Source organism: Somniosus microcephalus, chromosome 2, assembly GCF_052327205.1.
Source record: "Somniosus microcephalus isolate GS21.2 chromosome 2, FLI_Smic_1.0, whole genome shotgun sequence".
Classification (NCBI taxonomy): domain Eukaryota; kingdom Metazoa; phylum Chordata; class Chondrichthyes; order Squaliformes; family Somniosidae; genus Somniosus; species Somniosus microcephalus.
In genome coordinates, this window is record NC_140988.1 from 326,707,181 (window position 1) to 326,731,898 (window position 24,718).

The 24,718-nt window shown below is 44.6% G+C and overlaps 1 protein-coding gene across 1 annotated transcript in view; it reads left to right on the plus strand.

Moving 5' to 3' along the window:
- Nucleotides 1–222: 222 nt before the first annotated feature.
- Nucleotides 223–24,718, plus strand: part of LOC147123566 (uncharacterized) — a 34,540-nt gene continuing 10,044 nt past the window's right edge. The window contains exons 1-7 of the mRNA XM_086004731.1: nucleotides 223–432; nucleotides 2,431–2,646; nucleotides 5,366–5,572; nucleotides 6,117–6,350; nucleotides 18,194–18,347; nucleotides 19,228–19,337; nucleotides 22,009–22,122. Coding sequence (XP_085860857.1) covers nucleotides 343–432; nucleotides 2,431–2,646; nucleotides 5,366–5,572; nucleotides 6,117–6,350; nucleotides 18,194–18,347; nucleotides 19,228–19,337; nucleotides 22,009–22,122 — 1,125 coding nt within the window. The 5' untranslated portion in view covers nucleotides 223–342. The remainder of the gene's footprint in view (nucleotides 433–2,430; nucleotides 2,647–5,365; nucleotides 5,573–6,116; nucleotides 6,351–18,193; nucleotides 18,348–19,227; nucleotides 19,338–22,008; nucleotides 22,123–24,718) is intronic.

Genomic DNA, 24,718 nt, shown 5'->3' on the forward strand with positions numbered 1-24,718 from the left:
AGTAAATGAGGTGGAGTCAACTCGATGTACCATGAATTGACCACCACTGAGTAAAAACTATGATCTCATTGGATTGTGTGAGTCACAAAATACACACAAATTACTGCTGTCATAAAATGAGACACCCTTGAGTGATTATGGAAATGTAGATTTTACTTCCTTGTCTTTTAGCTATAAAAGGGCTTCAAAGTTGGATAAGTTAGTTAATTCCAAACGGTGCCTTCTGTTAAGTGTACTTCTACATCCAAATATTGGCTGTAGGGGAAAAAACACTTTTCTATCATTTTAGTAGCTTTGGTGGTGTTTTAACGCAAATTTGGTTTTGCAGGAACTTTTTTTTAAATGTTAGGAAGAGACAATCGAGCATTTGAGCTTTCAGAAGACACAATGGAAGAATCTCTGAAGACAGAAAAGAAGGAAATCGACCAACAGGTAAGGGATGGCTAGGAGATGCATGGCGGGCATTTGCACAATTTATTAAAAATAATAGTTATTAATAACCAATTCCCACATGGTGAGTCCCTGCTCCCACTAATGACATGGGATGAGCTATTAAGGGGAAGTGAGGTGCTTCCCTTCAGGAGCAAGGAGAAAAGAATCAGAGGGCCAGTCCCTCCACTCCGTGTTTCACGCAGCTCTTACCTACTGGCAAATGAATGGCATTAGTGGAGGCTTAGGATCACTCCAGCCCAGACTTTAAAACTGCTATAGACGATGGTTAGTAATTAAATTTTACTGAAGATTACAAATTCCTGTGATTAATATACAGGTTAAAAAGAAGACTACTATCTGACATGAATCACTCATTCATGAAAGAAAGACTTATGAAATAATACTGAGCAGCCTATGGGTGGCGCTGTTCAGGGAGAGTATAAATACTCGGGCACGGGCCCAGCTTGCGCAGGACATTCTTAACAGGAACTAGTGAAGGACACAACTAGACCTCCCTGTTGTAAAACAGTTGATTAAAGCTTTGTTTAACGCTTAGACCAAGTGCCTAGTAGTTTTCTTATGTCCCTATCCCAGCCAATATTTAAAAGTACAAAGCATAACAATGTTTTGGGACCTAACGGCTGCACATGTGTTATGCTCTCCGGTTTGTTGGAATCAAATGGGAAGTTATGTGGAAAATTGCTTTCCATGTCTGTCGTTTATGGAACTTATTGGGACATTAAATGTTCAGCTCTGTTATTGTTTGTATTGTACAGTAATGGAACAGACATTTCACATGTTTTCAGGAACCACCTGGACCAATCTTTGATTCCACAGCCGAGACTGGTAATTCGTCATGTGGGAAATTATTGGTACAGATTCCATGGCAGAGCTCACTGAATTGAGAAAATGTTGTCCCTGACACGCAATGGTCAGAATAGCTTTAGCATTGTCAGAGATAAGGTGAGATAAGAGGTGACTTCTCTGCCACCATGCACCCCCCCCCCCCCCCCCCTGAGCCAAGGAAAGTGTGAATAGCTCTTGGAGCCCTCTTGTCTTGGCCATTTTGTCAATTCTAATGTTACGGTCATTTTTTTTTGGGTAGGAACATAGGAACAGGAGTAGGCCATTCAGCTTCTCGAACCTGTTCAGCCGTTCAATTAGATCATGACTGATCTGTATCTTAACTCCACTTACCTGCCTTGGTTCCATATCCCTTAATACCCTTGCATAAATAAAAATCTATCAAGCTCAGTTTTAAAGTTTTCAAATGACCTAACCTCAACAGCTTTATGGGGGAAAAGAGTTCCCGATTTCCACTACCCTTCGTGTGAAGAAGTGATTCCTGACATCACCCCATAACAGCCTAGCTCTCATTTTAAGGTTATGCCCCTTTGTTCTGGACTCCCCCACCAGAGGAAATAGTTTCTCTCTATCAAATCCTTTAAGTATCTTAAACACCTAAATTATATCACCCCTTATTCTTCTATACCCTAGTGAATACAAGCCTAGTCTATACCTTTCCTCATAATTTAACCCTTTTAGCCCCGCTATCATTCTGGTGAATCTGCGCTGCACCTCCTCCAAGGCCAATATATCCTTCCTGAGGTGCGGTGCCCAGAACTGAACGCAATACTCCAGAAATAAAAACAGAAAATACTAGAAATACTCAGCAGGTCAGGCAACATCTGTGGAAAGAGAAACAGAGTTAACGTTTCAGGTCGATGACCCTTCGTCAGAACTCCAGTATTTTGCTTTTGCAATACTCCAGATGTGGTCTAACCAGAGCTTTATACAACTGTAGCATAACTTCCACCGCTTTGTACTCGCCCCCGAGAGATAAAGGCTAACATTCCATTAGCATTTAAATTATTTTTTGTACCTGCCCACTAGCTTTTAGTGATTTCTGTACATGGACTTACTTTGATCTAAAAGTTTTATCATGCCAATCAAAGTGTAGATATTGGCTGTTGAAAATACAAATGATCTCTGTTGCAGGATAAAAGGAAGCAAGCTTCCCTAATGAAGGTCTTCCTTGCATGTCTGTTGGCGAGTATCATTACAACTGCAATAGGAGTTCTGGTGCTGGCACTCGTCTATGTCATCCCTCGACTTTCCCCTCAGCACATGTTACAGCCAAGTTCAACAGCAAGCTCTTCAGATACAAGTACTGAGATCAAATATAAGTACCTGTATCACTTGGATAAATCAGAGGTATGAACTTTTTTTTGGATCACTTTGGAGTCATGTGAATTTTTCTGACTTATATAATGTTGCTTTAACTGTTTAAAAATAATTGTATATTTTTTGTTTTTTTATTTCCTTTGAAATATAAAGTAGTTAACTCAGTCACAATTGTTTAAAGGTTCCCCTTTACAATATTCAGCATTAGAGATTTGGGAAAGCATGCCAAATGTTATTCAATGAGTAACTGAGAAACGCAGGAGGGTAAAGCATTCTGTAAATCAAAGATGAGTGGCATACAAAAATCAAATTAGATGATTTTGGGTCAATGTACTCAAGATATGGTGACATCCCATCTACAGGAAGACAAAACGTCCCTTTGTTCACACCTCCTGTCAATTTGCACATCCCTCCATTGTGGCAGCTGCCAGGGGAGTTAAAACAGGTCAAAGTCTTTTGTTAAACTTTGATTTTTTTTTGCATAACGGAAACACTGATGCCACTCTACGTGGTTTGTCTTAACACAGGACATGTGTTGCTGTCCTTGTGTGAAATAAACCCTTAGGAACAAGTTAAGTTTGCGTACTGTTTTTGTTTACAGAGAAGCAAGCCGACTGATGAAGGATTAAGAAAGAAGGAATTTGCATTCATGCAGTATCTACTCATCTCCTCAGGCTGTCCCAAAGTGCTTTATAACCACAAATTGGCTGAAGGCACAGGAGTAAATTAACCCCAAATTACTTTTAAAGCTGTCATTGGTGTTATGCAAATGCAACACCCAATTTGGCAACATCAAAGCTAACAGTAGACAATGGTTCGCAAAGAATTGTTTTGGCACATTCCTGTTACCAGATTCCTTCTGGAGTAAATGTTAATTAATGTATATACAATGGGTGAACACCTTGTTTGTTTTTCATCATTTTTTACTTCAGGCCAAATTTCAATCTTAATGCCTGCAAGTCGCTGCAGTAATAGAAAAGCAAAATACTGCAGATGCTGGAAATCTGAAATAAAAACAGAAAATGCTGGAAACACTCAGCAGGTTAGGCAGCAGCTGTAGAGTGAAAAACAGAGTTAGCATTTCAGATCAATGACCTTTCATCAGAACTGGAAAAAGTTGGAGATGTAACAGGTTTTTAAACAAGTGTAGGGGCAGGGAGAGGGTCTTTCCTCCCCTACCCCCTCTCCCTGCATGTGGCAGCTAATCTTCTAAAGCTGGCAGTATTTTGCATTCCATAAAAAATTAATATAGACCGCGTTATTATTAGATGACCTGCACACAATTTGAAAGCTGAAAAAGACATACAGGGGGCGATTTTCCCACTGGAGGTGAGATGGAGGCAGGTTTCAGTTTGAGTGGGTTTGAAACCTGCCTCCACTGATGGGTTTCAAAAATTTGTGATTTTCCCATGATTGTCCACTTGATTTCAGAGGTGTGGGATGCCTTGCTCAATTAGTGTTTGGGACTGAAACTCGCCTCTGTTGACAGCACTTTTCCAGTCTGATTTTATGGCTTCTTGCTCCCTTGGCTCATTCCACAGCATTTCTGCATCTTCTGAACCACCTCCAACATCTTTTGAGAAACCATTATGTCCAATTCCAAGTCAAGGGCCTACCCAAGGCTCTTGGATGAGGCGCTGCAAATGTTATTGGAGGGGGTGACAGTTAGCAGGGAGGTGCTCTTCCACTCATCTCGGAGGACGAGGCCTGCCAAAGAAACCAAGGCTGTGTGGGTATAGCTGGCAAGGGATATAACCTCCAGATCTGTGTGCAGATTGGGAGACTGTTTCTGTGTATTGATGAAATGCCATCGCTGTTGCAAAGCATTAAAATGATTTGAAGCCAAAATGTTGGCGTTATGCCATCTGTTCTTTCGCCGTAGGCAGCTCCACATTGCGGGCACCACCACACTTGCGCTGTCAGGTTGGTGACCTGAGTGAAAGGAGGCCAGAGAGTCATGTCCATTGTCAATGATGTCCTAGGATGGAGCCAAGGACATGTGCCAACTTGGGCAACCTATGCAAATCTGGCCATGATAAGTTCATCCCTTGCATCCCGGGCTCTGACCTCCTCCTCCTTCTCCTCCTCCTCCTCCTCCTCCTTCTCCTCCTCCTTCTCCTCCTCCTCCAGATCCACCTCCTCCTCCTCCTCCTCCTCATCCGAGGTCCATGCAGAAAGAAAACGAATGGTTCCCATGCTGCTTGTAGATGCCTCTTTTGGGGAAGCGCTCATTGCAAGCGGGGAGAGAATTTTCCAAGGAGGTCCCACAGTTGATGGAGTCAAGCTGCAGCACCTCTGACTTCGGAAGGCCTTCTAAAAGTGCTCAGAGACCTTCTAAAGCCAAGGTCTGGCACCTGCAAGTAATCCTTTCTGCAATAAACGATGTCTTGTTAGACCTGCAGCAGTGAGGAGGCCACCCACAAGTCTAGGAGGTGCGTGGATCACACCGAAAAGCTGGAAAAATCATGAGGGCCTTTCAAAATAGGCTTAGAGAGGCCCATAATGAGCATTTAAGGATATTAAATAGCTCAATGGCTAGCTGGAGGCGGGAGCGTTTCCCGGCCTCCAAAACCGGAACCGGCAAAATCCCACAGAGGCGGGTTGGTGGCAGGTTCCGAACCCGACCACTTTGAATCTGATTTTCCTGCCTTTCCCGCCTCCAAACCCGCCTCCTCTGACGTCAGAAAATCGCCCCCACAGGTTTCAAGAAACTGCTAATTTAACATTGGATCTGTGCTTGCTATTCTAGGTCTTTGAGTTTCCTGGCGGTGCTAATCAATGGGGACGATATCGAAAAAATCCAAGTGCTTATGAAAATAAACAAGCTATGGAATTTGGGAGGAATATTAATGAAATGCAATCCAAAATGATTATAGGTACCTTACGTATTAAGAGCAATGGGCTACGTGTTCCTCACTGGCACTTCAATGCCAATGAGCATGGATATCTCTTAAAGGTAAGTGTCAAGTCCCAATTCTGTAAACAGATAAGGATAACAATCATTACTATCTAGTTCTTTCTCTTTTCCCAGTTATATTCTGCCATCTTCTGAAAGCAGTGTCTCATACTGGAATTTAATTCCAAGCATGCCTGTAACATGGCAGTATCTCATGCTTGTGGCTATTCATCAGCTGTGAGCCTAGCTAATGCGTAATGGAAAACTATGCACCATGAAGTCGAATTTGAACCTATCCTCACCCGACATCCATGCATACATAATTTTCAGCAAGTGTCACTGGACAGTGATCAGATGTGGAAGCTCCAGCTGATTTTCTTTCTTCCTTACCCCAGGGATGATGAGGTCAATTACACTGCCTGACATCAGCCAACTCAACACTAACCAACAACCAGCACCACACCTTCTAATGTGCATTTACAGACTGAAACAGGAGAGCTTTTTTATCTATTTCTTTATCAAGAAAGCTAACCTCCTTGTGCTTCCTAAGTGTATTTTTGAAAGGCCATATCCATTTTAATTGTAAGCTCTTTTTTGATTGCAGGGAAAGGCATGGATTGGTGTTGTAGATGATGGAACCAAGATAGTCGCAACATATAATGTTATAGCAGGTCAAGTCATCTTCTTCCCTAAAAACACACTTCACTGGGTGAAGAATGTGGGGGAAGAAGACTGTGTCTTCCTTCTCTACTTCACAACACACGATGAACTCTTAACCCTAGATATGGATGATGCATTTTTCTCCACACCAGAGGATATTGCTTCCAGGTCATTAAAGGTCAGTGCATCGATGTCTTCCTCACATTGGCCAAGAATTTCCTTGGAGTTGCTCCCACTCCGCCACCATATCTTCACCAGTAATACAGCAGAAACACTGTTGACTTAGGTAAACTGAGTTTCTGCCGTACTTCCAGCAGACTTATGGTAACAGAGGAGGATGAGGTCTGCCCGCCTGCCTGGTTTCTGCTGACCGGCCAGGGTTAAAATTACTCCTTATAATTTTCTGTAAAGGTCTGATCACAAAATAGTAAACAGATTTACTTCTAATAAGTGGCAGATTTACTTGGATCACCTGTGGTAGTATCACCACTTGCCATAGATACTGGGGGTGACAATGGTCTTGGGCGGTAGCGTACCAATTTTGGGTGGGCAGCTGACCGGGGGCATGCAGATGAGGTCCAAGCATTTAAATCGTCTCGGCCTCATGCTGCTCAGGTCAGTGGGGGTTGCTGCTCATCTCAGCCTCTGCCTGCCTGCTTCTCGCCCCGAGTTAAAATCAGAGCTATAAACTCGGAATCATAAGAACATAACATAAGAACATAAGAAATAAGAGCAGGAGTAGGCCAATCGGCCCCTCGAGCCTGCTCCGCCATTCAATAAGATCATGGCTGATCTGATCCTAACCGCCAATCTACTATCACAGAACCATCTCCTGAATCTAACAGAATTAGACACACGAAATAGGAGCAGGATCAGGCTACATGGCCCCTGGGCCCGCTCCGCTACCCACAGGGCCATGACCGATCCGAACCTAGACTCATGTCCAAATTCCTGCCCGCTCCCCATAACCCTTAATTCCCTTTACTTCTAGGAAACCGTCTATTTCTGTTTTAAATTTATGTAATGATGTAGCTTCTACAGATTTTTGGGGCAGCATATTCCATGGACCTACCACCCTCTGAGTGAAGTAGTTCCTCCTCATCTCAGTTTTGAAAGAGCAGCCCCTTATTCTAAGACTATGCCCCCTAGTTCTAGTTTCACCCATCATCGGGAACATCCTCCCCGCATCCACCCGATCCAACCCCTTCACAATCTTATATGTTTCAATAAGATCGCCTCTCATTCTTCTGAACTCCAATGAGTAGAGTCCCAATCTACACAACCTCTCCTCATATGTCCATCCCCTCATCCCCGGGATTAACCGAGTGAACCTTCTTTGTACTGACTCGAGAGCAAGTATGTCTTTTCTTAAGTATGGACACCAAAACTGTATGCAGTATTCCAGGTGCGGTCTCACCAATACCTTGTACAACTGAAGCAATACATCCCTATTTTTATATTCTATCCCCCTAGCAATGAAAGCCAACATTCCATTGGCCTTCTTAATCACTTGCTGCACCTGCATACTAACCTTTTGAGTTTCGTGCACCAGGACCCCCAGATCCCTTTGTACTTCAGTACTTTCCAGTTTCTTGCCATTAAGATAATAACTTGCTCAATGATTTTTCCTGCCAAAGTGCATAACATAACACTTTCCAGTATTGTATTCCATCTGCCAAATCTCTGCCCACTTACTTAGCCTGTCTATGTCCCCTTGCAGGTTTTTATGTCCTCCTCACTCACTACTTTCCCTCCCATCTTAGTATCATCTGCAAACTTTGACGTGTTACACTCGGTCCCCTCCTCCAAATCGTTAATATAGATTGTAAAGAGTTGGGGACCCAGCACTGACCCCTGCGGAACACCACTAGTTACTGATTGCCAGTCTGAGAATGAACCATTTATCCCAACTCTCTGCCTTCTGTTAGATAGCCAATCCTCTATCCATGCCAGAATATTACCCCCAATCCCGTGATTTTTTATCTTGAGCAATAATCTTTTGTGTGGCACCTTGTCAAATGCCTTTTGAAAGTCTAAATACACTACGTCCACTGGTTCCCCTTTATCCACCCTATATGTTACTTCCTCAAAGAACTCCAGCAAATTTGTCAAACATGACTTCCCCTTCATAAAACCATGCTGACTTTGTCCTATTAAATTATGTTTATCCAAATGTCCTGTTACTGTCTCCTTAATAATGGACTCCAAAATTTTACCTACAACAGATGTTAGGCTAACCAGTCTATAGTTTCCAGCCTTCTGTCTACTGCCCTTTTTAAATAAGGGTGTTACATTAGCAGTTTTCCAGTCTGCCGGGACCTTTGCTGAGTCCAGGGAGTTTTGGAAAATTATTACCAATGCATCCACAATCCCTACCAACACTTCCCTCAAGACCCTAGGATGTAAGCCATCAGGTCCAGGTGATTTATCCGCCTTGAGTCCCATTATTTTACCGAGTACCACTTCCTTAGTGATTTTGATCATGTTTAGCTCCTCCCCCCCATAGCCCCCTGTTTGTCCAGTGTTGGGATATTCTTAGTGTCTTCTACTGTAAAGTCTGATACAAAATATTCATTCAGTGTTTTTGCCATCTCCATATTTCCCACCATTAATTTCCTGGTCTCATCCTCTAAGGGACCAACATTTACTTTAGCCACCCTTTTTCCTTTTATATAACTATAAAAACTCTTACTATCTGTTTTTATATTTTTTGCTAATTTACTTTCATAATCTATCTTCCCTTTTTTAATCAATCTTTTTGTTATTTTTTGCTGTCTTTTAAAGTTTTCCCAATCCTCTATCCTCCCACTAGATTTGGCTACCTTATATGCCCTTGTTTTTAGTCGAATACTATCCTTAATTTCTTTACTTAGCCACGGATGGCTGTCTTTTCTTTTACACCCTTTTCTTCTCAGTGGAATATATATTTTTTGGAAGTTGTAAAATAACTCCTTAAATGTACACCACTGATCATGTATCGTATTACCCTTTAATCTATTTTCCCAATCCACTCTACTCAATTCCGCTCTCATACCTTCATAGTCTCCTTTATTCAAGCTTAGCACGCTTGTTTGAGATCCAACCTTCTCACCCTCTAATTGAATATGGAATTCAACCATGTTATGGTCACTCATTCCAAGGGGATCCTTTACTAGGACATTTTTAATTAATCCTGTCTCGTTACACAGGACCAGATCTAAGGTTGTTTGCCCCCTGGTCGGTTCAGTTACATACTGCTCAAGAAACCCATCCCTAATACACTCAATGAACTCATCCTCAAGGCAGCCCTGTCCAATTTGATTTGTCCAATTAATATGATAGTTAAAATCCCCCATAATTATAGATGTTCCCTTATTCCAAGCCTCAACTATTTCCTGATTGATACTCCGTCCAACAGAGTTGCAACTGTTCGGAGGCCTATAGACTACGCCCACTAGTGTTTTTTTCCCCTTATTATTCCTTATCTCCACCCAAACTGTTTCATTATCCTGATCTTTTGACCCAATATCATTTCTCTGTATTACAGTGATTCCTTCCTTTATTAACATAGCCACACCACCTCCCCTTCCTTCCTGCCTGTCCTTCCTGATCGTTAAATAACCTGGTATGTTTAATTCCCAGGCATTGTCACCCTGCAGCCATGTTTCTGTAATGGCCATAAGATCATACCCATATGTAGTTATTTGTGCCATTAACTCGTCTATTTTGTTACGAATGCTACGTGCATTCAGATAGAGAACTTACAAATATGTTTTGTGACACTTAGTTCCTGCTTTTGCCCTTTTTATTACTTTACCTTTTACTCCATACCTTCTGCCCCTTTCTGACACGCTCTGGTTTTTAATTTCCCCACTGCTACCTAAGTCTATGACCTTCTCTGTTGTCATTTTTATTATTTGCTCTCTAGGAACCTCCCCCCCACTAGTTAGTTTAAAGCCCTCTCTACAGCCCTAGTTATATGATTCACCAGGACTCTAGTCCCAGCACTGGCCAAGTGAAGCCCGTCCCAACGGAACAGCTCCCTCCTGCCCCAGTACTGGTGCCAGTGTCCCAGGAAGCAAAACCCATTTTTCCCACACCAGTCTTTGAGCCACGCATTTAACTCTCTAATTCAGTTTTAGTACCTGTCATTTTCTCACCGCAAGCGTGTGGGATTTTGGGGGCGATTTTCTCACTGGAGGCGAGATGGAGGTGGGTTTCGGCTTGGGTGTGTCAGAAACTCGCCTCCACTGATAGTTTTCAAATTGAGATTTTCCCATGATTGGCCACTTGATTTCAGAGGTGTGGGATGCCTTGCTCAATTAGTGTTTTGGAACTGAAACTCGCCTCTGTTGACAGCACTTTTCCAGTCAGATTTTATGGCTTCTTGCTCCCTTGGCACATTCCACAGCGTTCCTGCTTCTCCTGCACCACCTCTATTATGTCCGTGTGTAATTGAGACACGGACTGCAGGAGTTGGTTACAACAGGTCTTTACTGAGTGGAGTCAAACTGGAACTAACTATGCAAAGTTACTACACAGGCTTATATACAGGGGTGGTCACTACTGGTACTGCAGTATACAGGGGCTGCAGAATATAGTTCCTTCTGCAAAGTACATACAGTACAATTCCTCCCCTTTTAGCTAAACAGTACATAACATTCGATTAATAATTAAATAACATATTTACAATTACAGTTGCTCGATACATTAGCTGAAGTTAAGCAATTATAAGTTCAGTCTTTGAGGAGGCTTCCTGATTCTGTCTGGATAACGCCTCTTTGGGGTATCAGGTTCTTCTGGCAAAGTTGATTCGGGATCAACGTCGTTGTTTGGTTCGTCTGCTTCCAATATCACCGATTCTGAGGTAGATGCAATTGGTACTTCGGTTTCATCACCAGGTGTATCGGATCGTGGTGTGGAATTGGCGTTTTCCAGTGACTCTAGAATCTGGTCAGCGTGGCGTCTTACAATGCTCTCTCCAACATCCACGATATACATTAGGGGTCCTTGCCGTGTGCAGATCGTTCCTGGCTGCCATTTCTCTGTGCGGTAGTCCCGGGCCAAAACTGGTTGACCTATCTTAAAACTCCTGGTCGGCCTTTCATTCATATTCTGAAACTGCCTGTTCTCCACATCTCTTCTGATGTTTGGCTTAAACAATTCCAAGCGGCATCGTAGGCTTCGATTGAAGAACATCATGGCTGGAGTTTGGTTGGTAACCGCATGTGTCGCATTCCGGTAGGCAAACAAGAAGTTATCCACCTTTTGTTGTAGGGGTATGTCTTCATTACACATTGACTTGATAGCCTTCTTGAATGTTTGAACGAACCTCTCAGCCAATCCATTGGTGGCTAGATGATATGGGGCGGATGTGTAATGCTTAACACCATTGTTCTTTAAGAACCTCCGGAACTCTTCAGACACAAACTGTGGTCCATTGTCGGAGCAAATCTGTTCAGGCAGCCCATTTCTGGCGAATATGGTTCGTAAGACTGTGATAGTTTTTTCTGTGGTGGTTGAGGACATTTTTATTACCTCTGGCCACTTTGAATGTGCATCCACCGCAATGAAAAACATCGAGTCCATAAATGGACCAGCAAAATCAACGTGTACCCTTTGCCATGGAGATGAGGGCCACTCCCATGGATGTAGAGGGGCTTGTGGTGGAGCGTTTTGGACCTTCTGGCATCCTGTACAGCTCTTGGTCATCTCTTCGATTTCTCTATCGATTCCCGGCCACCACACAAACGCTCTGGCTAAGTTCTTCATTTTTACCCCTCCCAGATGACCCTCATGAAGCTCATTGAGCACTCTATCCTTCAATTTGGGTGGAATTACTACTCTGGATCCACACATCAAGGTTCCTCTGCACACTGACAGCTGTTCTCTTCTCGGCGAGGATGCTGGCAACAGTGGTTCGCCATGTGCTGGCCATCCCTTCACCGTTAAATCATAGACCCAGGAGAGTGTCGGGTCATTTCGTGTTTCCTTTTCTATGTTTGCATTCATCACAGGTAGACATTCGGCTATGGTCGAGTGGAATATCTCCACAGGATCCACTGCAGGTGCTTCTTCCATCGCCAGCAACGGTAGGCGCGACAATCCATCAGCATTCCCATGCTGTTTAGTTCCTTTGTACTCGATGTCATATTGGTGTGCCCCTAGGAAAAGGGACCACCTCTGTAGCCGTTGTGCTGTCATTATCGAGACGCCCTTCTGAGGGTTGAAAATGGAGACAAGAGGTTGATGATCAGTTAGTAGAGTAAATTTCTGACCGTGCAGGTAGTGATTGAACTTCTTCACCCCCCACACCAGGCTGAGGGCCTCTCTGTCAATCTGGGCGTAGTTACGCTCGGCTGAAGTTAACGAGCGTGACGCAAAAGCTATCGGCCTCTCTGAACCATCAAGGAATTTATGTGACAGTACCGCTCCAATGCCGTAGGGAGACGCATCACACGCTAGTCTTATCGGTAGTGATGGGTTGTAGTGAGCCAATACTTCTCTTGAAGTGATTAGGTCTTTACTCTTCTGAAAGGCCCGCTTACATTCATCGCGCCATTTCCATGCTACTCCAGTTTGTAGTAGGGCGTTCAGTGGGTGCAGAATTGTGGACAAATTCGGCAAAAACTTATGATAGTAATTCACCAATCCGAGGAATGACCTCAGTTGCGACACATTTTCAGGCGCTGGAGCCTTAACCACCGCTTTAATTTTGTCAGGGGACTTATGTAACCCCTCTTCATCAATCACGTGGCCACAATACGATATCTGTTTCTTAAAAAACTCGCACTTGGGGCGATTGGCTCGTAGCCCATGTTCTCTTAGTCTAGTGAGCACCTGCTCAAAGTTGGCAAGGTGTTCACTGTCATCTTCACCTGTCACTAGGATGTCGTCCAAGTAACACTGAGTCCCCGGAATCCCTCGCAGGACTTGTTCCATCGCTCTTTGCCATATCGCCGGAGCTGATGCTACTCCGAATACCAGTCAATTATACTGGTAAAGACCTTTGTGAGTGTTTATCGTGAGATACTTCCTAGAGGATTCTTCAACCTCCATCTGCAAATATGCTTGTGCTAGGTCAATTTTTGTAAAACGCTTCCCTCCAGATAGTGAGGCGAAAATATCTTCTATCCTCGGGAGAGGATATTGTACTGTGTGAAGGACTGGGTTCACCGTCACCTTGAAGTCCCCACAGATGCGAACCTTCCTTGGCTCCTCAGACTTATTGCTTAACGTTTTCTTCATGACAGGAACGATGGGTGTCGCCCACTCGCTCCAGTCTACCTTAGATAACACGCCTGCATTCTCCAGATTCTCCAGCTCTGCCTCGACGGCTGGGCGAATTGCATACGGTACCGGTCTTGCTTTGAAAAACTTGGGAATTGCATTCTCTTCTATTTTTATCGAGGCGGTTACGCCTTTAAGAGTTCCCAGTTCTTGTTGAAATACCTCTTTGGCGTTAGCTAAGATTTTTGACAATCGTCCAGGTGTGACGTCGTCATCCTTTTTACCAGCCACCGTCAGTGCCTGAATGGAGTGCCAGTCTAAACTTATCTTTCTGATCCATTCACGTCCCAATAATGGTGGTCCACCATCTTGCAGTATGTACAGATACGATTTCTGTATTTCCTTGCCGTTGTATTCGACAGGCACCCTTATTTTCCCTCTGGGGTATACTTTCTGCCCCGTATACGTCTGCAAGACAATGGATGTCTCTTTCAAGGGTATGTGTGAGAATAGCCGCTCGTAGTCTCGTCGATTCATGACGGTCAGGGCTGACCCTGTATCCAATTCCATTTTGACTTGGGACCCTGCTATCGTGAGGGTGACCCAAATGGTTCGGTGATCCTCTTTTGCGATTACGTTGTGAAGTTTGAGACAGCTTAGTCTCTTGTTCCCGGATTCACTATCGCTCTTCTGGTCTTCGGAACTACTGTCCGTCATCTTTTGTACTTTCCTGTACTGTTCCTTAGTAGCCTTTTTGTTGTCAGTAGTCTTCTTCCCAGACCTGCAAACTCGTGCAATGTGTCCCATCTTTCCGCATTGCCTGCATATTTTGTCCTTGGACCAGCAGTCCTTCTGGTCATGGGTTGTTCTGCCGCAGCGATAACATTTTTCAAATCCCCATGTCATTTCGTGGGTGCCGTATTCCTGTTGCTTTTGCTGTATTTCCGCAGCTCCCCTTGCTGCTGCTTCGTACGATACTGCCACGCTGAAAGCCTTATCTAGCGTCAGCTCTTTCTCTGAGAGTAACCTCTTCTGGGTTCCTTCACTCAGGAGTCCACAGACAAATTTGTCCCGTAGAGTATCTGTCAGTCCTGCTCCGAACTGGCAGTGCTTTGATAGCTTGCGTAGTTCCGTAAGGTAATCAGCATTGCTCTCATCTTTATGCTGATTTCTCCTGTGGAATTTAAATCTTTCTGCTATCAGCAGCGGTGTAGGATTTAGGTGTTCCTGTAGGATATCAACAATTTCGTTAAAACTCTTCGCCATCGGTTTGGCTGGAGTGATCAGGTTCCGTAATAGGCCGTACGTTCTTGCGCCCATTAAGTTTAGTAGTACCGATGCCTTTTTCTCATCGGCTACTTCGTTTGCCTTGCAATATACTTCGACTCTTTCCACATACGTGGTCCAGTCTTCTATTGCATTATCGAAGGCAGTGATATTGCCAGTCTTTGGCTTCTTGGAAATCTAAGATGGCGCCTCCCGCGCTTTGCCTTTTTCCCCGATTTAACAAAATGGCGCCTCCGCTTTCTGTCTTCTCCGCTGCTGCTAGCGCTGTTGCTGGCGTTTTTAAGCCTTGATGGCGACGCCCTATGGTCTTCGCGCACTTCTCCCCCGCGCTGCTGCTAATGCCGCTCTCCGCGGTTCCCGTGGCAAACTGCAGCTCCTCGCGGCTTTCTGCGCTTCTAATTTCTTTTATTTTCCCATCGTCAGAGCAACCCTATGGGACACTTTCCTCCCTCTTCTCGGGTCTGTACGCTGCCCGGTTTCGTAGCACCGGCCGCCCCCGTGTGCTCCACCCTCTCTCTCCTCTTCCCGACAGCGCTGCTCGGCCCCATTGAAAAGCCACCCGATCGAGCTCTAGCCCGCCGCAGCCCAGGAAGGATCAGTGTGCTACCTGCCACCAGCCCGATTAGCTGGAACACCATGGACAGCATAACCAAGCCCCGCTCTCGACAGCCTCTCCTGCAAATCTTCAACTCCGATGAATCAGAGGCAGTTGCCTACGGTCGACGCCCGTTTCTTCTGTTTGTTTTTTTTTTCTTTCTTCCTTCTGGCCTCGACCTCGAACAACTTCGCTTCAGGGATGGATCCCCATGAGGTGGTGCAGAACTGTCGGTAAGTTCGGATCTGCTCGTCGCCAGTATTATGTCCGTGTGTAATTGAGACACGGACTGCAGGAGTTGGTTACAACAGGTCTTTACTGAGTGGAGACAAACTGGAACTAACTATGCAAAGTTACTGCACAGGCTTATATACAGGGGTGGTCACTACTGGTACTGCAGTATACAGGGGCTGCAGAATATAGTTTCTTCTGCAAGGTACATACACTACAACCTCCAACATCTTTTGAGATACGAATATCCAATTCCAAGGCAAGAGCCTACCCGAGGCTCTCAGATGAGTTGTTTGAGGGGGTGAGAACTAGCATGGAGGTGCTCTTCCACTCATCTCGGAGGAAGAGGCCTGCCAAAGAAACCAAGGCTGTGAGGGTACAGCTGGCAAGGGATATAACCTCCAGATCTGTGTGTAGATTGGGAGACTGTTTCTGTGTATTGATGAAATGCCATCCCTGTTGGAAAGCACTAATATGATTTGATGCCAAACTGTTGGCGTTATGCCATCTGTTACTTAGACTTAGGCAGCTCCATATTGCGGGCAACGCCACACTTGCGTTGTCAGGTTGGTGGCCTGACTGAAAGGAATCCATTGTCAATGAAGTCCTGGCATGGAGCCATGGACATGTGCCAATGTGGCCAACCTATACAAATCTGGCCATGATAAGTTAATCCCTTGCATCCCTGGCAGCCCTGTGCTCGCGTGCTGCCACTGCCGCTGGTCGAAGCACCAGCGCTCTGACCTCCTCCTGCTCCTCCTGCTGCTCCTCCTCCACCTCCTCCTCATCCTCATCTGAGGTCCAAGGTGAAATGAAATGAATTTTTCCCATTCTGCTTGCAGATGCCTCCTCTGGGGAAGCGCTCATTGTAAGCGGGGCGCGGTTCTTCCCAGGAGGTCCCACAGTTGGAGTCAAGCTGTAGCACCTCCGACTTCGGAAGGCCTTCTAAAAGTGCTTAGAGACCTTTTAAAGCCAAGGTCTGGCACCTGCAAGTAATCCTTGCTGCAGTAAATGATGTCTTGTTAGACCTGCAGCAGTGAGGAGGCCACCCACGAGTCAACCCGCCAGGTTTACCTGGCGTGGTTCAGGAGTTGCGTGAAGCACAACGAAATGATGGGAAATTCACGAGGGCCTCTCAAAATGGGATTAGAGAGGCCCTTAACAAGCATTTGCAGTAGTTAATTAACACAAAGGCCAGCTGGAGGCGGGAGTGTTTCCCGACCGCCAAAACCGGCACCGGCGAAATCCCATGGAGGCGGATTGGAGTCAGGTTTCTGACCCGACCGCAGTAATTTGAATTTTCCCGCCTTTCCCGACTCCAAACCCGCCTCCTCCAGCATCAGAAAATCGCCCCCTTTAAGTTATTCCTGCAATTTGAGCTCTAGTTCATTATAAGGTGTGTGTTGTAAATTGTGACAGTTTAATGTTACAGCAAAATACTGCAGATGTTGGAAATCTGAAACAACAACAGAAAATGCTGGAAACACTCAGCAGGTCAGGCAGCATCGAGGAGAGAGAAACAGAGGTAACGTTCTGACGAAGGGTCACAGACCTGAAACATTATGGGCTGGATTTTCATTGAGGAGTCGGGACTACAACTTTTGAGGTTATAGTCCCGCCTCCATCAAGTTCTAGCCAACCCACGCAATTTTGACTTGATTGACCTTGTTGAGCCCACCCAGCGGGCTCAGCAGGCCAATTAAGGGCCACCCGGCAACAGGTGACGTCACAGATTGAAATTTCATCTGTCAAGACCTGTCAAGACAGATGAAATATCAGCGTTTCACAGCTGCTTGAAGCTGTCAAACACTGACAGTCTGTACTCCAGGTTAATTCCTTCCTCTCAGGATGATTTAGAGATCTCCCCAAAACAGAAAGCAGAGGCTGCAGATTTTGACAGCTGGCGGCCATTCTGCTTTCTGTGCCGGTGAGATGAGGGACTCCCGAGACCTGAAGGAAGAAAGGCTGTAAAGGTAAGTAAAGGTTAGTAGAACTTCTTTAAACACTTTACACAGACCAAACACACTTACCTCTGCACGCATGCACCCATCACTCACCTGAACACCAGACATCTCGACCCCGCCAAGCCCTTCATCCCGACGGCCCGCCTCGCTAACTTGGCGTGGTTTGGAGCCGTCAGGAATCCCACATTTCAACAATGAAAATAGGGATTAGGCTAAAAACTGCCTGTTAACTACTTGTTAACAGGCAGTTAATTGGAACTAATCCCCTTCCCGCCTCGGGGAGGTGGGTTCCAGTGCAGATCGGGTACCCGCCTCCTTTGAAATTGGCAGGGAGACGGGTTGGGGGCGGGATGGGGTCGGGACCCCCGATTTTGGGATTTTAAACCCCCACACGCCTCCAATCCCGACTCCACAGCCCAATGAAAATCCAGCCCTAACTGTTTCTCTCTCCACGGACGCTGCCTGACCTGCTGAGTGTTTCCAGCATTTTCTGTTGTTATTACAGTTTAATGTTGACCTAATGTGAACTTGCAATGAGTTAAGTCAGAAAGCCATTAACTTGCAGAATCTTGCAATACAATATTTACTGACTGTAAGCCTTAGCAGACAGAGTTTCAGTTATTTGCTGGCAAGTACAATAAACTCTTCCTTTCTGTAGATTACCAATCTGAAATGAAATAACTCAGTGGAAATTATCTGGACTGACACCAATTTTCTTTTTGTTCCATTCTGAAGCCTGATGGAGGAGTTCAATTTATAAGAGGTTTCCCTAAACAAAAGGAAGATCAAGCTATAAACCTCCCATCAAACCTGAATGAACTTGTTAGGAATGCAAGTTATATCCAGTCTGAGGACAGCATTGTGTGGAGATATTTTTATGATCTTCCAGGTAATGATCTGAGCATGGAGTGTCATTGACTGGTTTAAACGCTGACCTCAAAATACTTTGAACTATGAGTGCTGATTATAAGATTAGAATGGAAAGTCAGAGGGCTACAACAATACAGCCCTGGATTCTCAGCTGGGCAATCAGTTTAATTCGTGTCTTATGCCTGTTTTGTACCTGAAAAATGGGCTGCAGTCATTGAGGGTGGAGCATCTCTGCCCAAGGCCCACCTGATGCAATATTCAGGCAGACGTGTAAATCAGCGAGCAGTTCCCCCACCACCCACCCACCCTGAAGTAGGCATTAGGCTGCTTCAATATTAAAACCAGGGTCCTACACTGGTTGTGGAACCCCTATTGCAAAATCCAGGTACTAATGGGCTGAGCATACTACGCTCTACGCTCCTCCCAATTGTACCAAGCATTAGGCAACCTAAAGAGGAAGTGCTGGAGGCTGCACAAAAAAAAACAGCTCAGGGAATTTTTTTGCTTTAATTTTGTGAAGCAAGGAGAAGCAGGGAAGATTTCTTTGCTCAAATCAACAAAAAATGATTTTGAGCATGAGATTTGGTTCATGTTCTTTTAGGAAACTGTGATAGATCCCGAAAAGGCCTATTTATATTTTGACCAGAATCAGTCCATGTGCTGAACCTGCAGACCAAATTACTCGAACCATCAGTAGCACCTTGCTGTGTTCACAGATAGCCAGCTCTGACATCTGCACGCAGTTTGTATGCCACTGTGACTTTGAGCGTGAATATGTAAAGACAGAGGGGGTGAATTTCCACTGTAGGGTTCTCCCACTCATCTGCTGTAACTTCAGTGAAAGAGCCACCAAAACCCCAGAAAAATGGCATCTTATCTTGTATCTTCTGACGTTCTAGGGTCCAAAAATTACACATTCCCAGGTGGTGTTATTCAGTGGGCGAGATACCAAAGAACAACGGCAGGACTGACAGACAATGAGAAAGTGTTCAGTGACTCACTTCATCAGGTAATTTCTTAAGTACATTTCTTAGTCAGTAGTATCTATGGCTATTTACTGGACCAGGAGAACATGTGGCAATGGGAGTTTTGCTAATAACGTAGGTATCTTTACACATCATAGAATCATAGAAAGTTATAGCATGGAAGGCATCTTTTAGGGTGTTTGTCCTTTCACAGAGATAGGTTTCATTGGAACAAAAGAAAGTATGAAATGAGAACATATCATTGGCCTATCAAGTCCACTCCCTCTATAGACCATGTACAGTCTGCTCTAAAAATGACTAACATGCTGGTATAGACCATTTGGGACAAATGGCATGTTTCTGGCTGATCTGTGCCTAAACTACATTTACCCGCCTTTGATCCATATGCCTTGATCTCCTTACCTAACAAAAATTTCATAGATCTAAAGTGAATGACTTCACACTTCCCTGCATTCAACTCCATCTGCCACCATTTTATCCACTCACTTAACCTTAATCTGTCTATGTCCTTTGCCCAGAGACAAGTCTTTCCAAGTTTAAATACATTGTAATGACAGTGTAAAGATTGTTTAATTCTGCATCTGACCCAGGCTATACTTAATCTAGGAGTGTTTGTTACTAACACTGAGTGCAATAAATACGAAATGGCTTCATTCAGCCATTCCCATAACTCAGTTGGTACATATACTGCTGTATGTGGAATTGAACCATACAGACCAGGAAAGTCTCAGGTTCAACCCCAGTGTGTGCAGACTTTACCTATCTCACTCAGGACGAGGAGGATTGCATGCTCATAAATGAAGCTTGTGTTACAGGCGTGCAATCCTCCTCGCCAAATTTTTTAATGTGCTTTGGCCAAGCAACCCTTTAAACCCAAGAATACCAATCTTTGTGTCATCGGCAAACTTGGATATATGGCTCTCTATCGTGTTATTGAAGTCATTAATAAATATAGTGAATAGTTGAGGCTCCAGCACAGATCCTTGTGGGACATCACTAGGATGTCCTTCCAATTTGAGTACATAACCATTATCCCTACTCTCTGTCTTCCATCGCTAGCCAATCTCCTAACCAGGTCAATAATTTACCTTTAGTTCCATGAGCTTTAATTTTAGCTAACAGCCTCTTATGTGGAACCTTATCAAATGCCTTCCAAAAGTTCATATAAATTACATCCGTAGGCATTCCCGTCTACTACTTTCATTACTTGCTCAAAAAATTGAATTAGATTATTTAGACATGACCTACCCTTTACAAATTCATGGGCACTTTACAGCCTCCCGGACTCAATATCGAGTTCAACAATTTCAGATCATAACCTCGGCCCCTATTACATTTTTACTTATATTTTTTATCCACACCTTTGTTTTGGCCTCCCCCCCCCCTTTCTTTTTTTTCCTCTCTCTCCCACATGGCAGCTGTCTCCCACTCTGCCAGTGCATTTCACAACTAATCTAGAGCCATCTTTTGTCTCCACTAGCCTATCACCATCTCGTCTCGTTTTGAATACCTCTTAATGTCTCTTCTTCTCTTTTGTTCTCTCCCAGCCTGGCCTCTTAATCCATTTCATTTCCTGTGCTTCTTTAGTCTTGACAAAGGGGTTTTCACCCGAAACGTTGACTCTATTTTCTCTCCACGGATGTTGCCTGGCCTGCTGAGTTTTTCCAGCATTTTCTGTTGTTACTTTACAAATCCATGTTGCCTCTCTCTAATCAGCTCAAATTTCTCTTAAGTGCTTAGTCACTCTGACCTTAATTATAGATTCCAATAATTCAGTTACTCAATCTGAGGAATGAGTGTGCGCGAATGCGCACGTCAGATGGAGCAAGACTAAATTCTGCTGTGATTACTCCCAACATTCAGTAGTTATCCACACTCACTCACGGGGTTCACACATGAAGAGTTGACACTTACGAAATGTACAGCTGGTGCTTCTGAAATCAGACTGCAAGAGTTAAGTGCCTTTAGCAGGAAGGAAGAAAAACTGGAACAAAAGAAAATGTAAGAAAATAAAACAAATAGAATGAATCATTATATCTCTGTGCAAATGACAGAAAATACGTTGGAAGACATACTTCTGTTACTCGCAAAGCATTAATATACACATGCCCATATAGGGATGGATGTATTACACTTCCCTGCCACTTTCGACTGGAAATCCCAAAAGTGACAAAGGAGCAAAGGAACCAGTGGAGTGACTTCCAAAGAAGATCCCGCCCAAACTACAATTTGTTGAGAAACATAGGGGCAGCTTTTCTCCAATTGCTCTTGGGTTTAAAGGGTTGCTTGGTCAAAGCACATAGAAAAGAATTGGGTGGGGAGGATTGCACGCCTGTAACCCAAGCTTCATTATGAACATGCAATCCTCCTCGTCCACTACCATCTTTCTTCAGGTCAAACAATTGCTGTTATGGCCTTATACCTTTCACTTTTTTTGTATTATTCTCTCTTTTGCAACACTGCTAGCTGCGGTATCACAGGGCAAGACAAGCATGGTACATTGACACAGCACTAACAAGTTTTATGAGCGGTCTCTCTACCTTATCGATTTGTCGAGGGAAATGTCTTGTAATTTTTAGGTCTTGCTTGGTGCCTATCTATTATATCATAGATTTAGTAGTAATTGAAACCTCTGATGGCCTAAGTCGACTAATCCTCAAAATTAAAAACTAGCTTTCTATCTGTTTTCTTCAGCATGCAGACAGCCTCACCCTAGCAACACTGAGAATATACAGCAATGGACTGCGGCAGCCTCATTTCCATTTTAATGCTCATGAGATGGGATACGTGATAAGTGGCTGTGGACAGGTACCATTCTAAACTTTTTCTTTTTTGTGATACCAAGGCCAGAAATTAATCTGACTTACATTAACCACTGTGCTGTGTGTTAGATCCGTGATTCTTAAAGTAGGATGTTTCCCAATAACTACACGGAGGCTGTAACTTAACAATCAACAGGTGTTTACTGGAGTCGAGTAGTCTCAAGACTGGGAGTACAGAGGCATGCTCAAGGCTTATATACAGGTGTGGTCACTGCCGGTACTACAGTATACAGGAGCTGTAAAAGTAGTTCTCTCTTAAAGGTACATAAACTACAATTCCTCCCCTTTTAGATTAGCAGTACCCATAATATGCAAACAACAATTAACACTTTAACATGCACATTAAACAGAAATAGTCCATTTATAGATTCAGTCTTTGGGGCGGCTTCCTGATCCTTTCTGGATAGCGCCTTTCCTGAGGCTCTTGTTCTTGGTGCGGAGGCAATTCTGGCCCCCATTCATCGGTTTCCACTGCTACTGTTTCTGGGGTAGATGCTACTGGTATGTCGGGTTCATCCCCAGCTACGCGAGACATGGGGTTGACTCGTTCCTGTGACGCCAAGATCTGGTCGACGTGGCGTCTCACAATTTTCTCCCCGACATCCACTGTGTACATTAATGGTCCCTGCCGTGTGCATATCGTTCCGGGTTGCCATTTCTCTGTTCGGTAGTCACGGGCCAAGACTGGTTGTCCTACATTGAAGCTCCTTGTTGGCTTCTCATTGATGTGCTGGAATTGTTTATCCTCAACATTTCTTCGCACATTTGGTCTGAGCAAATCCAGACGAGATCTCAACCTTCGGTTAAAGAACATCATGGCAGGGGTCTGGTTGGTAACTACATGTGTCGCATTTCTGTAGGCTAACAGGAACTTGTCCACCTTATGCTGTAGTGGAATTTCATCATCGCACATGGCCCTTATCGCCTTTTTAAAGGTTTGTACGAACCTCTCAGCCAACCCACTTGTGGCTGGATGATACGGGGTGGATGTGTAATGCCTTACCCCATTCCTTTTCATAAATTTTCGAAACTCTTCGGACACAAACTGTGGTCCGTTATCAGAGCAAATCTGCTCTGGCAAGCCGTTCCTGGCAAATATGGTCCGTAGGACTGCAATCATTTTCTCTGTAGTGGTGGAGGACATTTTGATCACCTCAGGCCATTTCAAGTGCGCATCTACTGCTATTAAGAACATTGAGTCCATGAATGGACCAGCAAAATCAATATGCACCCGTTGCCATGGAGATGAGGGCCACTCCCATGGGTGTAGAGGGGCATGTGGTGGTGCATTTTGGACCTTCTGGCATCCTGAGCAGCTCTTAGTTAGGTCCTCGATTTGTTGATCAATCCCCGGCCACCACACATAAGCCCTAGCAAGGCTTTTCATTTTCACCCCTCCCAGATGACCTTCGTGAAGCTCATTTAGCACTCTCTCCCTTAACTTGGGTGGAATTACCACTCGGGATCCACACATCACTGTCCCCTGGCATACTGACAGCTGTTCTCTTCTGGATGAGAATGCTGGCAACAGTGAGTCGCCATGTGTTGGCCATCCCCTCACCGTCAAATCATATACCCGAGACAGTGTCGGATCATTGCGGGTCTCCTTCTCTATATCCGCGTTAGTTTCTGGCAATCGTTCAATTATTGACAAATAAAATATCTCGATAGGGTCCACTGCTGGTGCTTCCTCCACAGTAGGTAGTGGCAAGCGTGATAGCCCATCAGCGTTTCCATGCTGTTTCGTGCCTTTATATTCTATTTCATATTGGTTCGCCCCTAGAAAAAGGGACCATCTTTGTAACCGTTGTGCAGTCATCACCGGAATGCCCTTCTTTGGATTAAAGATGGAGACAAGTGGTTGGTGGTCAGTCAGCAAGGTGAACTTCTGCCCGTGCAGATAGTGGTTGAATTTTTTTACTCCCCATACTAGGCCGAGGGCCTCCCTGTCGATCTGGGTGCAGTTGTGCTCGGCTGAGGTTAGTGACCGAGACGCAAAGGCTACTGGCCTCTCCAACCCGTCTGGGAATTTGTGCGACAGCACCGCTCCAATACCATAGGGTGATGCATCACATGCCAACCGGATTGGTAGTGCTGGGTTGAAATGGGCCAACACCTCTTTTGATGTGATCAAATCTTTGCACTTCTGGAAAGCTCGTTTACATTCGTCATTCCACTTCCATAGTACCCCCGTTTGCAGTAGGGTATTCAGTGGGTGTACTACTGTAGACAAATTTGGTAACAACTTATGGTAGTAGTTTATCAGCCCGAGGAACGAACTCAGTTGTGACACATTTTCCGGTACTGGAGCCTTGACTACTGCCTCAATCTTTTCAGGGGACTTATGTAACCCCTCTTCATCAATAACGTGGCCACAATATGAGATCTGCTTCTGGAAAAAATTGCACTTCTGGCGATTAGCTCGTAGCCCATATTCCTTTAATCTAGTGAGCACCTTCTCCAGGTTGGCGAGGTGATCACTGTCATTTTTGCCCGTGACCAGGATGTCGTCCAAATAACACTGGGTCCCTGGAATCCCTTGCAGGACTTGATCCATTGCCCTTTGCCAAATAGCCGGAGCC